Source organism: Diadema setosum, chromosome 1 (assembly GCF_964275005.1).
Source record: "Diadema setosum chromosome 1, eeDiaSeto1, whole genome shotgun sequence".
Taxonomy (NCBI): Eukaryota; Metazoa; Echinodermata; class Echinoidea; order Diadematoida; family Diadematidae; genus Diadema; species Diadema setosum.
Window position 1 is genome coordinate 24,558,291 of NC_092685.1, and position 13,121 is coordinate 24,571,411.

General features: G+C 38.7%; 1 protein-coding gene across 1 annotated transcript in view; it reads left to right on the forward strand.

The window, feature by feature from the left end:
- The window catches only part of LOC140235097 (E3 ubiquitin-protein ligase HECTD1-like), a 94,728-nt gene that overhangs the window by 46,556 nt on the left and 35,051 nt on the right, over positions 1-13,121 (forward strand). Inside the window, exons 5-6 of the mRNA XM_072315137.1 lie at positions 6,248-6,526; positions 11,288-11,346. Of these exons, the coding sequence (XP_072171238.1) occupies positions 6,248-6,526; positions 11,288-11,346 (338 nt within the window). The remainder of the gene's footprint in view (positions 1-6,247; positions 6,527-11,287; positions 11,347-13,121) is intronic.

Consider the following 13,121-nt stretch of genomic DNA (forward strand, 5'->3'; position numbering starts at 1 on the left):
TCTACATCGTATCTCTATTTCCGCCTAAAAAACAGTCAATTTTCGACTAATATTTTCCAAGATCTAACTAACCGAGGAAAGGTTCCACTCTCTGACTCATCCCTTCATGGGGAAAAAAAAATCACATGAACAAAGACAGGGCTCCACACTAAATTTATTGATTTTTATTTATTGGTGGCCCGAAAAGAAAATCTAGAAAGACATAAGAAAAATCAAATCATAAAAGTTGATGCCTATTTAGGTGGTCAAAACTTACGCTTGAAATGAAAAAGTGGGAGCATTTGCAGACATTTGTAAACATTTGGAATTTGTTTTACCATGGTAAAGACCCGTTATTCATTTCTGATTGTGAACACAATCATCTAAAATTTATTAGTATTTTATCAACTTACGGAGCCGAACGTTACCGTTTATCATTTTCAAATGTAAAAGCAAACAACCGACATTCATTTCAGCATCTTACGGAGCTGAATGTTATCCTTGTTCATTTCCAAACGTGAAGCCATCATCCGCTATTTATTTTAGCATCTAACTGAGCAGCATATTACCGTTATTCATTTCCAAATTTAAAAGCAAACATCCGACATTTATTTTATTATCGTACGGAATCGAATGTTATTGCTGTCCACTTCCGAAAGGGAAATGAATCATCTGACAATTATTTTAGCATCTTACGAAGCCGAATGTTACCGTTTTTCATTTTTGAACGTCAGGGCAGACATCAGACATTTATGTTACCATCAAACGCAGCTGAATGTTACTGTTATTCATTTCGAAATATAATAGCAAATATTTAGCATTTATTTTAGCATCGCATGGAGCAGAATGTTACTGCTATTCAGTTCCAAACGTAAAACAATCATCTGACATTTATTTGGGTATCTTCCGGGGATGAATGTTATTGCTATATTTACTTTCGAAAGTAAAAACAATCATCCGACTTTATTCGATCATCGTACAAAATCGAATATTATTGATATTCATTCCGAACGTCAAAGGGATCATTCGACATTTTAGCATCTTCTTGAGCTGAATGTTATTCCTATTTACTTTCGAACATAAAAGCAAACACCACACACTTATTTCATCATCGTACGGAGTTGAATATTATCGTTATTCATTTCCGAACGTCAAAGCAAACATCAAACATTAATGTTACCATCGCACGCAGCTTGATGTTACTGTTATTCATTTCGAAATTTAAAAGCAAACATCCGACAGTTATTTCAGCATCGTATGGAGCAGAATATTACTGCTATTCACTTCCGAACGTAAAAGCAATCGTCTGACATTTATTTTAGCAGTTTCCGGAGCCGAATGTTATTGTCATTTACTTTCAAAAGTAAACATAAAAAAACCCGACATTTATTTGATCATCGGATACAGAGTTGAATATTATTCTTACTAATTTTCGAACGTCAGATAGATCATTCGATATTGATAACATCTTCCGGAGCTGAATGTTATTGTCATTTACCTTCGAACGTAAAAGCAAGGACATGCGTGATATACAAAATCACCATCAAGATGAAAGTAGTTTTCCTGAAATTCTTGTCTGTGATATTATCATTACTCATATGTCACTAAAACTGCGATCAAAACGAAAACATACACGCACGAAAACAGAGGGAAAACGCTTGTGAATTAACAATGTTAAGCTTTTTTGCGTCCTGTTTTTGCAAACGGCTATTTGTCCCAGAGAGCCTTTTCTCCGTCAGTGTATCCGAGAATAAATGACGGAGATTCAATCGCGTATTGACGTGTTCAATGGCGTTCCAGGCTTCCCCTAAATAGCCCTGTTCTAGAAGTGCCTCGTTGAGTAATCGCACGGCGGAACAAAAGCCCTTTGTTGCGCATCGAATTGCCCCGTGATCTCGCGTTCGACTTAGCGGTACGGAGAACAATGGACGTTCAGAACGGGCGAAGAACGGCGAAGAACGCCAGTGACTTAATTCCCTGACGCCTAAGGAAAATATAAAGAGAATTTCACAAAATTTCATCTTTTGAAAAAAGTACACATTCCCTTGACTCGTTACTGACATATGTTAGGGGTAATATTAAATTATTCCCCCTGCCTTTAGAAAGGGGCAAGTCTAGTGCTCTTTTATTATGTGAAAAAAGTGAAAATATGTTGGAATTTTCTTTACATTTTCTTTATACTGTTGTACGCATATGACTCACAAGCTGTAGTAGTCTCCTCATCCAGCGGTTCCAACACAAAAATTTTAAAAATTCATAACTTTTGCATCGATTGTCCAATTTTCTCAAACTTTCACTGATGTGTTATACTAATATTGCTGCATTCTCTCAATCCTTATGTTTATGAAGGTGAACTTGTCCTTTAAGTGCGCAGGACATGTCAAAAGTATTTCTGCAGTATCAATCATAACACACAATTGGATAAAGTTTATTAATCCTATTCCTTGTATTTAGGGCCTATAAGTCAGTATAATCTCTAAAGAAGAAAAAAAAGAAAGAAAGAAATACTGACTATTTTAAGTGATGTCGTTATGAACTGACCGCAGTCAAGATGATTTGATCTACAATGTATCCTTGTCTATAACTTTTCCTCGATAGACTTAAAATAATCTCCACCCCATGTTATGTTACTTCCTAGCAGTATGGCCTTTTATGCAGAAACAACTTATTATTTCCTGTAGATGCTTATGTCCACTATTCATGCAGAATTCAAAGAAACGTGAGCCCAAAATCTTTGTGTGCATGTATGTCTGTCTGTATGGCTGTGTGTGTGTCTGTATTTTATTCATTCAGCTTCCTTTATGACACAAGCAAGTCTACTGTAATGTAGTACTTTTAAATAGAGGGGAATTCACCAGTTACTGCCTTTCTTTACACAAAACTGGAGAGTGGCCAGAATCCTTGTCATGTCATACTGTACTTCGTAGCAATATGATGCATCACGCGTTACATTTGTACCCCAGGGTAAGTACCCTGGGTTACCGCGTTGTGTAACGCCACCTCACGTCCACTCGAGGACAGCCGCAGAGAAATGCATGCCCTGTGTGTGCGTGTACATACTGTATACGCCGAATATTTTGCAAGGTTTTTATTTTCGCGAATTTCGCGAGTCAGGTGCTATTCACGAAATGAAAGACATGCGAAAATATTGACTCTGATCCCGATGTGAATGTAACGTACGTGTGTACACTACTCCGTTCCAGTACAAGACTCCACGATCGCGAATTTAACCACTCACGAAATTGTCGGCAATTCCCGATTCGCGAAATTTTAGACTTGCGAAATATATGGCGTATACAGTAGTCACTCCCATGCCACTGCATGTTATACATATGTACAATGCATGCATGGCAGGCTGTGCTAGCAATAGCGTGTGCTTTAATGCACTGTAGTGTAGTGGCTAGCGCCGCTAGCTCCAGCTCCAAAATAATTTCCACTTTTTGGCAACCCAGGGTACAACCTTTTAAAAAAAAAAATGAATAATTCAACGAAATGGCTGATTTTCATTTGGTACCCCAGGATACCATTTGCGTGCCATCAATACATATTGACATTAAAGGGATGTTACAGTATTGGTTGAGGTGAGGTTTCAGCTTTTAACCTTTTACTGAGATACTTAGAAGTTACCACTTTATGAAATGTTAATATTCTAACAGGAATTCAAAGTTTGATTGATAATTCAAAGTTTGATTGATGAAAATCGGTTTTGAAATGGCTGATTTATTATAGGTAAAAGCAAAGAAAAACAAAGTGATCCTAATAAAAGGTGGGTCCCACCCTTTATTAGGATCTTTTGTTTTGGATATCTCAGTCATTTCAAAACCAATTTTCATCAAATAAACTTTGAATTCCTCTTATAATTATATGCTCTTTCAAATTTCATATGAGGCTTCTCATTATCTCCAAAAATCATGATCAAAAAACATTGGAAACCTGAAGCCCCATCACAACCGAAACTGGCCTACGAAGGACATAAAATAAAACAGATTGTTTCAACTGCATTTGTATTTGAAACTGTGATTAATTTGTGTGTACAAGATTCACGATTCAAATTTATTGTCATGCACTAATAAAATATAATGGCATGAAATTTGCATTCTGGCAGTTTCGGATACAACTAAAAAAAAAAAAATGTATACACATAAACCATAACAATTTCCACATATAAATGTAATTGCACTAATTACTTACATAATTATACATATATATGTACCATGCATGACACAAATTATATAAAACCAAAACCAAGGCCATTACAAAATGATTTCTTTCCAGAGGGGAAAAAAAAAGCCCACCTCCATCTATAAAAAATTGAACGAAATCTACCCAATTTGTGAAGAATTTTGGCTTTTATATCTGTGTCTCTGTTGGGGGAGTGTGGTGACTGGACCCATTTGTCTTTTTTTTTAAATAAAAAGAAATAAGAGTTTTTTAAGAAATGTTTGTATCACCTTGCTACAAATTCATAGTGCATAGTGTGCATGCTGCCATCTCGAATCAGCTTGTTCACTTCATTGTATGTTGATGAAGCAGCTACGTCGATAGATGTAAAACACGTGCGGCCCTGCGTTCATCACGAACGGGGCCTGGTCGGCCCCAGAAGGACGGAGCGTAAGTGTCCCAGTCGTCCATGCGTTTTTCATGCTCCGCTCCACGTGAACGACAAACATGCTCTGTCATCGCGTCGCTACCATCCATTTTTTCCTCCCCCGGACGTTGTTGCCATGTGATTCAACTGTTTTGCCAAGTGATTTAGTCAAGCCTCCTCTTCGGCTGCCATCTTCTAGTGCTCTGTTCATGATCGACTCTCAATTCTCGGCGGCCTTGCTCGTTCTGTCAATTTAGAGACCCTGGGGGGTTTTCTTCTCTAACATGAGTTCATTATGTACATTGAATGTGCAGTAGTTCTATCATAGTCTTTTGTCATCTAGAGCTCTGTAGACTAGTACTCGTTATTGTGCCTGCCATGAATTAAGAAAGACAAAAAAATCATTGTCTGTCAGATCCTTGTCAAATACTTATTTCGCACTGTTCAATTCAATTAAATTCAGGTATATTTTGTTTCCATCCAATAAAAGAGTTGAACATAATGTAAAGCATACATTTCACAAATCAATCAATCAAACAGTTTGTGAAAAATCAGAGGGATCACTCAGCTGCGATACGGTAGGTATAAAGCATGGAGTTGGCTTGCCAGAGTACAAACTGCAGAATATCATTGAGCGAAAATATGATTTCTATACATATAAATGAATCAATGCGTACAGCATATCTGCAAGCTGTATATCGTATCAGAGGAAGATAGTAGAATGCAGTATCTGTGTGTAAAGTGACAAGAAAAAATAAAAACAAAAACAAAACCCGTTATGGGATCTGTGCAATTAATACTCATCATAATGCCCATGAGGAGCCAGTGCCATACAAATGTAATTTTCATCTTTAGGCATGAAACATCAAAATGTGTTCATGCACAAAAGAGCCCAGTAATTGTTTCTTTGCTCTCAATTTCTGCAGGAATATTCTGCATAAGGATTGAGTTCATTGCATCAGCACTGTTTTCAAGAGTATATGTTATGCCAACAGCTCATGAATTACGTAAAGATGTGCTAAGTAATTTCACACAGAAAGCGTCCATTAGGGTGAGAGCTCAAACTTTGCATTTATCATGAATTATCATTCATAACAAATATGTATAAATCAGACATGTCTCACTTTGAATGGAATCAGACCACGTTACATTGTCACTGTCCATGTCAGTGCTAAAAAATACTGCCTGCTTGAATTCCTGTAGAAACGTTCTGTTAGAAATTAATTTAGATGTTCAGTTAAAACTCCAACATTAGCTGTGTGTTACACTCACAATTGGCATTTTCATTTTAATGCAGAGTGCAGCATGCACAGAGGACATTCATTACCAAAGATTCCTCAAACTTTGCTTTGACCTTATAACAACTGGATGTACACATTCATTTGAAGTTAGTTCTGGATTAAAATGTGCTAAAAGAAGTGTAACATGTCTCCTAAATAGCTGTATTTTTTGTGCGGATAAAATGTTATGTGCATGTTATTTAGATGACATCAGCCAAAAGTGAGATTCTAGTGGAGGCTTTTCTGTGGTTACTTTGAAAGCCTTTTGCGCTGTCTAATGGCCTTGAAGCAGGACAGTGTTGGTTTGTGGGCTTAATGAATCGGGTATTCTCGAGGACCAATAGTGACATCGTGATGACATGGAATTCTTCATACACTTAAATATTATTTTGTGCTGCAGGTGGCAGATGGTGCTCTGAGGTGCTTTGCATCACTGGCGGATCGCTTCACTCGCCGTGGGGTGGACCCCGCCCCTCTCGCCAGGCATGGACTGACCAACGAGCTCCTGGAGAGGCTGGCCAACTGCGGACAGCCCGCCTCGTTCACTGTGACAACCACCCAGTCCACCACTCCTAGGGGTGCAGCAGGTGCCACACCGGACTCCAAGAGCAACCCCAACATCTCCACAGTCATCAGCTTGCTCTCCACCCTGTGTAGGGGCTCGCCCAGCGTCACCCACGTGAGTCACAAAATTCCTTGTGATATATCTGCTTACCATGTTTCTACCCAACTCCTGAGGTCCATTTTATGCTTCACTTCACTTTAATCCAATGATGATGTAGGACTGATGCCTTCTCATTGATCTGCAATGATGAGAGAGAAGTTTATTTCCAGTTTTTCAAGCAGGAAAGGGAGTTCTGCAGCTGTACATGTACAAGTGTAAGTCAGGGGTGGATCCAGGAATTCCATAAAGGGGAGGTGCCTTTACAAAATTAAATGGGGGGGGGGGGGGGGGGCGCACGCGCCCCCCATTTTTCCCTTTTTATTTCTTTTGTTTAAACAAAAAATAAAGAGGGGGCGTGCACCCAGTGAGCCCCCCTCTGGATCCCCTACTGTAAGTTGCAGTTACTACAGCAACCTCTCAAATGCTCACAACTGATTTATATTAATAATAATAGAGTATCTTTATCAAATGGATCCCTACTTAATTACATTTTGTTCAGTTCCTGTCTCTCCAACCAAGATAATAACAGATACTTGGAAGAAATGATAAATTCCACCTCAAAATCAGAGACGCGAGCCACGCTCCAAGTTCAACTGGTGATGCGCTGCTCCAGAGACTTAATTAGTGAAGACACAGTTGTTCCGAACAAGGGGAATTTCCATTTGATGAACAAAAGCTGCAAATCCAACGTCAGAAATAGTTCCAGAACCATGAATTATAAGCATCATGAATGGCATAACAACTGAATGTTGGCAAGTTTTCAAACATGGAGTCTTCTGGGAAAATGAAATTAACTATCATGGTCAAGCACCCCTGTCATTGCATGCTATTTTTTTTTGGTACGTGCATAAGGGACCAAATTGACCCGGATTTTCCGTAACATGTCTGAGGTTGTGAGTTCACTTCTTCAGGCCAGGGGAATACTAAGTAATACTAATATCTTTTATGCATTTTGAGAAAGAGTTGCGGATGCTATGTCTTTCAAGAAATGTCAAATATATTTTTTCTTTACATGTAAAGTGTGAGGAGTAGAATTACTCATATTTGTGTCATGCTTGCTGTGTAGCTCCATATACCATTTTTGAAGAACCCTTTGACAGCCATTTCAGCTGTCTGTTCCAAATGCATTTTGATGGTCAAAACTCCTAATTTCCTCATTTTTCTGGTTGCTTGTTGCTTGTCTTTTTGCATTGATGTGATTGTTAATGTTGTGACTGATGGACAGGCATGACAAGGGGCTTTTGTGTGCTGCCAGATGATAATGCCCCCACGATAGATATTTGAAATTTTGAGGAAAAGAAGCCAAATTTCAGGTTTTTGACAGCTCAAAACTGGAGAGAGACCAATTGCAGTTTTGTGTTTGGACAACCAGGAAGAGCAGATAATGTATTCATGTAAAATTACACTTCTCTAATTGATGAGGAATTCTTCTCCAAATTGAGGTTCGGTCAAAGTTTCAAGGTTCTTGTGTGTGTGTGTGTGTGTGTGTTTAATCCTCTGCCATGTTGGTCGAAAATTTTGTTCTCATGGTCATGGGTAAAGATTCAACGTAGACCAAGAGAATGTTCTCAGTTTTGGGGTAACAGTGAGCTGAGGATGCACGCTCACCTGATAAGAACAAATGATCAGATGGCACACCTGTAACTGTGTTAATGAGCACCTCCTGAAAGTAAGGAGAGGGAGAAAGAAAAAACATTGAGTTTGTTCTCTCCGTGATGGCCACACCACCTTCTGAGAGTGGTGATGACGACAGTCATGGTCGTATCGTGTCCGCAAGGGTTGATGACTGTGTCAGGTGCGAGCGTCCAGTCGTCGGCGTCGTTGAGTACTGGAACCTAAAATGCGTAGAGCCATGCCACCCTCTGTCAGGTGGTGGCTGTGTCCCGAGTTTGATGTCATGTTTTCACCATCATTTAATAGACCATGGAAATTGGATAACCCCCTCCTCCCCACCCCCCCCCCCCCCACCCCTTGGAGGCTGCTAGCACAAGAGGGTGCTGAGAGAAGAACAAGTTGTTGGTACACTTCAGCCGAGGTGTGGCATTATGTACTCCGCTTAAAAGAAATATTAAAATTTATGATGTCAGCCCATGCTGCCAAGCGCATTAAGAATATTTTTGGGTACTAGGAAGTGTGCCAAAAGCCAGAAGGGGGTTTGTGGCTTTCAAAGCGTGGCGCGGTAGCTACAAGTTTGAGCCGGCTGTGGCCCTGAGTGTTTGTGTGTGTTTGTGTGTGTGTGCGTGTGTGTGATTGTATACGGGTGGCTGTACTGTGCTACTGTTATTTATAGCCAGCGAAAGACTTAGGCTGGGGAGTGAAGTGATATCATGAGATGCCATGTCATAGGCATTGTGGGACAAATTAAAGGAAAATGTACCCGCAGAGATGAAGACAGGTAGAATCATGTAGATTGATTGATAGATAAAGATTGAAAGAGAAAAAGAAAGACATAGCTTACAACATAATTGTAGCTATCACAGAGGAGGATATGAAACCAGGAGCAACCTGCGTGATGAAGACTTGAGTGAAATCTGTCAGGAAAATTACTCTCCTTCACATATATCTGTAATGGACTCGGCAGAATGGCTTGTGGAGACTCTCAGCAAGACACTCTCACTCAGATCTCCATATCATCTTGCTGCTTGCGCTAGACTCCACACTTTTTAATGTTAGACATCAGTCATTTGTGTTTCTACTTAATGATGCTTTTTTTTGTTAATTGTTTGCTCAAGATATTTCCCCAATTGTATTTCATTTTGAAGCATTTCACAATGAGTGACAATTGAATCCTGCGTGAAGGGTTCAAAAATATAAATATTTCAGGCTACCTATATGTACACAACTGACATATCATCATTGAACATAATGGATATCTTTGTCATAATATGGGTCAATTTGAATACATCCACAGGTCCCATGTGTGATGATGAGAGTTTCATTGGCGCGGTGAATGTAAATAAAAAGAAAAGTTCACTTTTTTTTTTTTGGGGGGGGGGGGGGGTCAGTTTCACAGAACCTTTTCTTTGATGCTGCTATTGTGTCCTGTTTATGTTCAGATTTACTCTGCCCTTTAAGTGTAGCCTTTTTAAGGTGTCACTATTGACTCATGAATGTGCAGACAGTGTGGGATTTTGAAGATCATGTCAGTAGTAACCCTGCTATTCCTAGAAAGGATGAACTAATTGTATTTGCCCATTGATTTTTGGAAAGGAAAAAAAAAAGTCTGAGCTAGGTGCACACTCTTTTTTATGATGATTCTGTCGATTGTGTTGTGGTTTGCTACTAAACAGTGGCTTTCTATGCAAAATATGAAACTGAACCCAACCCCACCCCCATCCCCACAAATGTTCATATTGGAATGATGAATATCTCAAGACCTTTACCTTTCTACCAGATTGGAGTTCTTTGTAGATTTTATGGAACAAATAGCTTGGGGATGGGAGAAATCATGATGAAATTCTCACATTACAGAACAATTGAAAAACAGTTGATATTAAATTGTGATAATGTTGAGCGATCAGGGGACTAGAACCAGATAAACTTGCTGAAGATCTGTAAGTTACCGATGTGGACATGGCTCTATAGGGCAACATATTTTAAGATGAGTGTGCAATGAAAAAAAAAAAAAAAGGGGGGGGGGGAGGAAAGCACACATGCATAATTACGGGATCACATAAAAGGGCAACATTCTACAAATGTATAGTTCCACCTTGCTGTTTGATGCCCCTGATTTTAAAATATTAGTCACTACAAAAACAAAGAATTGGTTTAGATAAAAGCAGTCAGAACTCAGATGGAGATCAATGTCAGTTGAATTGCTATAACTTATCAAATGATTGAAATGTGCATTCACTTGAGTATCTATGAGTCATTTGTAAATCAAAAGAGATGTTTGATCATGTGACTTAAAGGTCACTCGCCAAATAATCTCCGTTGATTGTTTACATGAATTTGTACCTATTTCTTTTAAGTGCCTTAAACGAGATATGCTTTCATTGATTTGTGTTGTGGATCGATACATCATCTGTGTAACACAGAATGTATATTTGGTTTCAATTTCCAGCAAACTCAGATTTTGTTTTTGTCTCTTGGTATACAAAGGCTATGAAAATGATTGTGCCAAATATGCTGTATACTCACATGACAATGACCGATGTATTGTGGTGCCTACATGTATTTAAGCCAATGCCCAACAAGATTTGTTTACGTTTAGAGGGTTGTGACTTTCACAGTACATTGTATCTGTTTAGTCTAGTTGACTCATGAAATTCATGAAAATGAAAGTCCTGCAAAATACTGTAAACCCAGAAACATTCGCGACACGAAACTTTCGCGATTTGGAGGCGACGGCCTTTTTCGCGGCATGAAACCTGTGTAAATTGCCACTAGCATTCAATGCATTGTGTAGGCAAGAACTCTTGTGTGTATTTTACCTCATGAGTCTTTGTGTCTCTTGAAAATTGGGAAAGTTTCATGCATGCAAAATTTTGGAAAGTTTCATGCACACGAAAAATTTCTGGTGTTAAGTTTATGGCGTATCCAATATTTCTGTCTTCAATCTTTTTTGAGTCTTCCCTGTGTCCCCTTTTCTCCCTTCGCTCTGTTTCCCTTGTCTATCCCTCTCTCACACTCTGTCTTAAAATCTCTCTCTCTCTGTGATATGAGTGCACTGTGAGATTATAAGACTAAGCTGTTTGTGTCTTGTGGCTGTTTTATAATAAGATGTTCTTGTTCTTTTTTTACCCCCCCCCCCCTTCTCTCTTTCCTCCATAACAGGATCTGCTGAGATCTGCTTTGCCCGCTTCGATAGAGAAGGCGCTAATGGGAGATGAACGGTAGGTTTTGCCAGACTTTTTATATTCCAAATGCCAGACCAGGGCAGTATCTAGAAATAAAATGGTTTTACAGTTATTGATTGGCATATTGAGATCAGTTGGACAGTTGGAATAACTATGCATCTTAGGAAAAGTATTGACTCTCCACATGATATAATACAGGGCATAGGGCAGATTGCCCGTAATATTACACAGTTGAAAACAAAAATGAATCTGCTACATATGTATTTTTGAAATGGCAATGTGGGAAAAGGTGACTGGTAGCAGAAATGACACATAATTTGATAGAAAAAAAAGTGGTAATGAAGGTAGTATTCGTTACGATATATTGAAGACTTACATATTTGCTATTAGGACAGATTTATGCCTTATGTGTTATGCAGAGTAGACTGAATCATTGAAATGTTAGTAACTTTTGATTTTGAAAGTGAGTACAATTTTATTCATTATGATGGCTGTGTTACATTCCTTTGTTGCCCTCTACAAATTTGAGCAGATCTGTGTGTCTTGTGCATGTATTGCACAAGGATAAATTCACATGAGAATGAGAGATTACTTGTCAAACTATACATTTTCTGGAGGATTAAGAATTATTCTCATGTTAGATTTCACTCTTGTTTGAAACTATTCATGTCATTTGTTTTTATCTGATGTGTGATGCCTGTGAAAAACTGTAATTTTGGCATAAATCAAAGCTTTTGAGAATGTGAATATGTGTGAGCGTGCGGGAATGGGGGGGGGGGGGTGTTGGACCGTGGAATTTCAGAATTGTGTCAGCAGGATGTGTGAATATCTCTCACAAGCCTTCCTCATGCTGTTTCATTATAAAGTAACATATGAATATGTGGTAATATGTGACCTCGAAAAAGCAGGTTGTATACACCAGTGTCTGCATTGGTGGTTGGATATCCTGAACGGATAAATAACTCGCTTGCTTGTTATTTGTTCAGTTGGTGGTAACATTTTTTGTCACTTTACTTTCAGGTCAAGTTTGGCAGTGGTGACTCCATATATCAAACTCACCAAACATTCACATTTTGAGGGTTACTGTGAAGTTGGGAGAGAGAACTGAATAGTGTTATGACACAGTGCATTATGAAAACATGCAGAGAAATCTACAATCAGAATCTGTGATGCCTTTGACATTAAAGATTTTTCATAATGTTATAGTCCTGATTTAAATGTAACCGTTTTTACAACTAACAGTTGACTACAACAAGTCAATGATTTTGTTCCAAGTAAACAGACCAATCCTCCCCCCCCCCCCACCAAAAAAAGAAATAAAAACAACAGCGGACAAGTTACTATAGATGATCCCTCATTTACAAGTGTTCTCATATGCACAGAATTCCTAGTCATGAGGAGTCTCTCTAAATTTATCACATCAGAGTATTTTTGGCTTTGCCTGTGCTAAAATCAATACAGTTCTTAAAAGGAATTCTATTCTGGGGTCATTTCAGTTTTAAGATTACGATAATGATGATTGACTATTAGTATTTCCTTTCTACAGACTATGTAGGTATTTAAGCTGCGCTCCATGAAATGTCAAAGTATGTGAGATACCACAAATTGCCAGCATGCCTAGGCTTCATAGGTCCATTTGTGTAGAGTTGACCTTCTAGGAACCTATTCTCCATGTCGCGAGGAAGGGAGAAATGTTTGCATGTGAACATCATGTGATGAGACCAGATATTATCAGGTTATGAATCCAATGTTGATGTACAGTAAAACCAGAAATTTTCATGTGCATGAAACGCTAGCAAAGTTCACAAGGA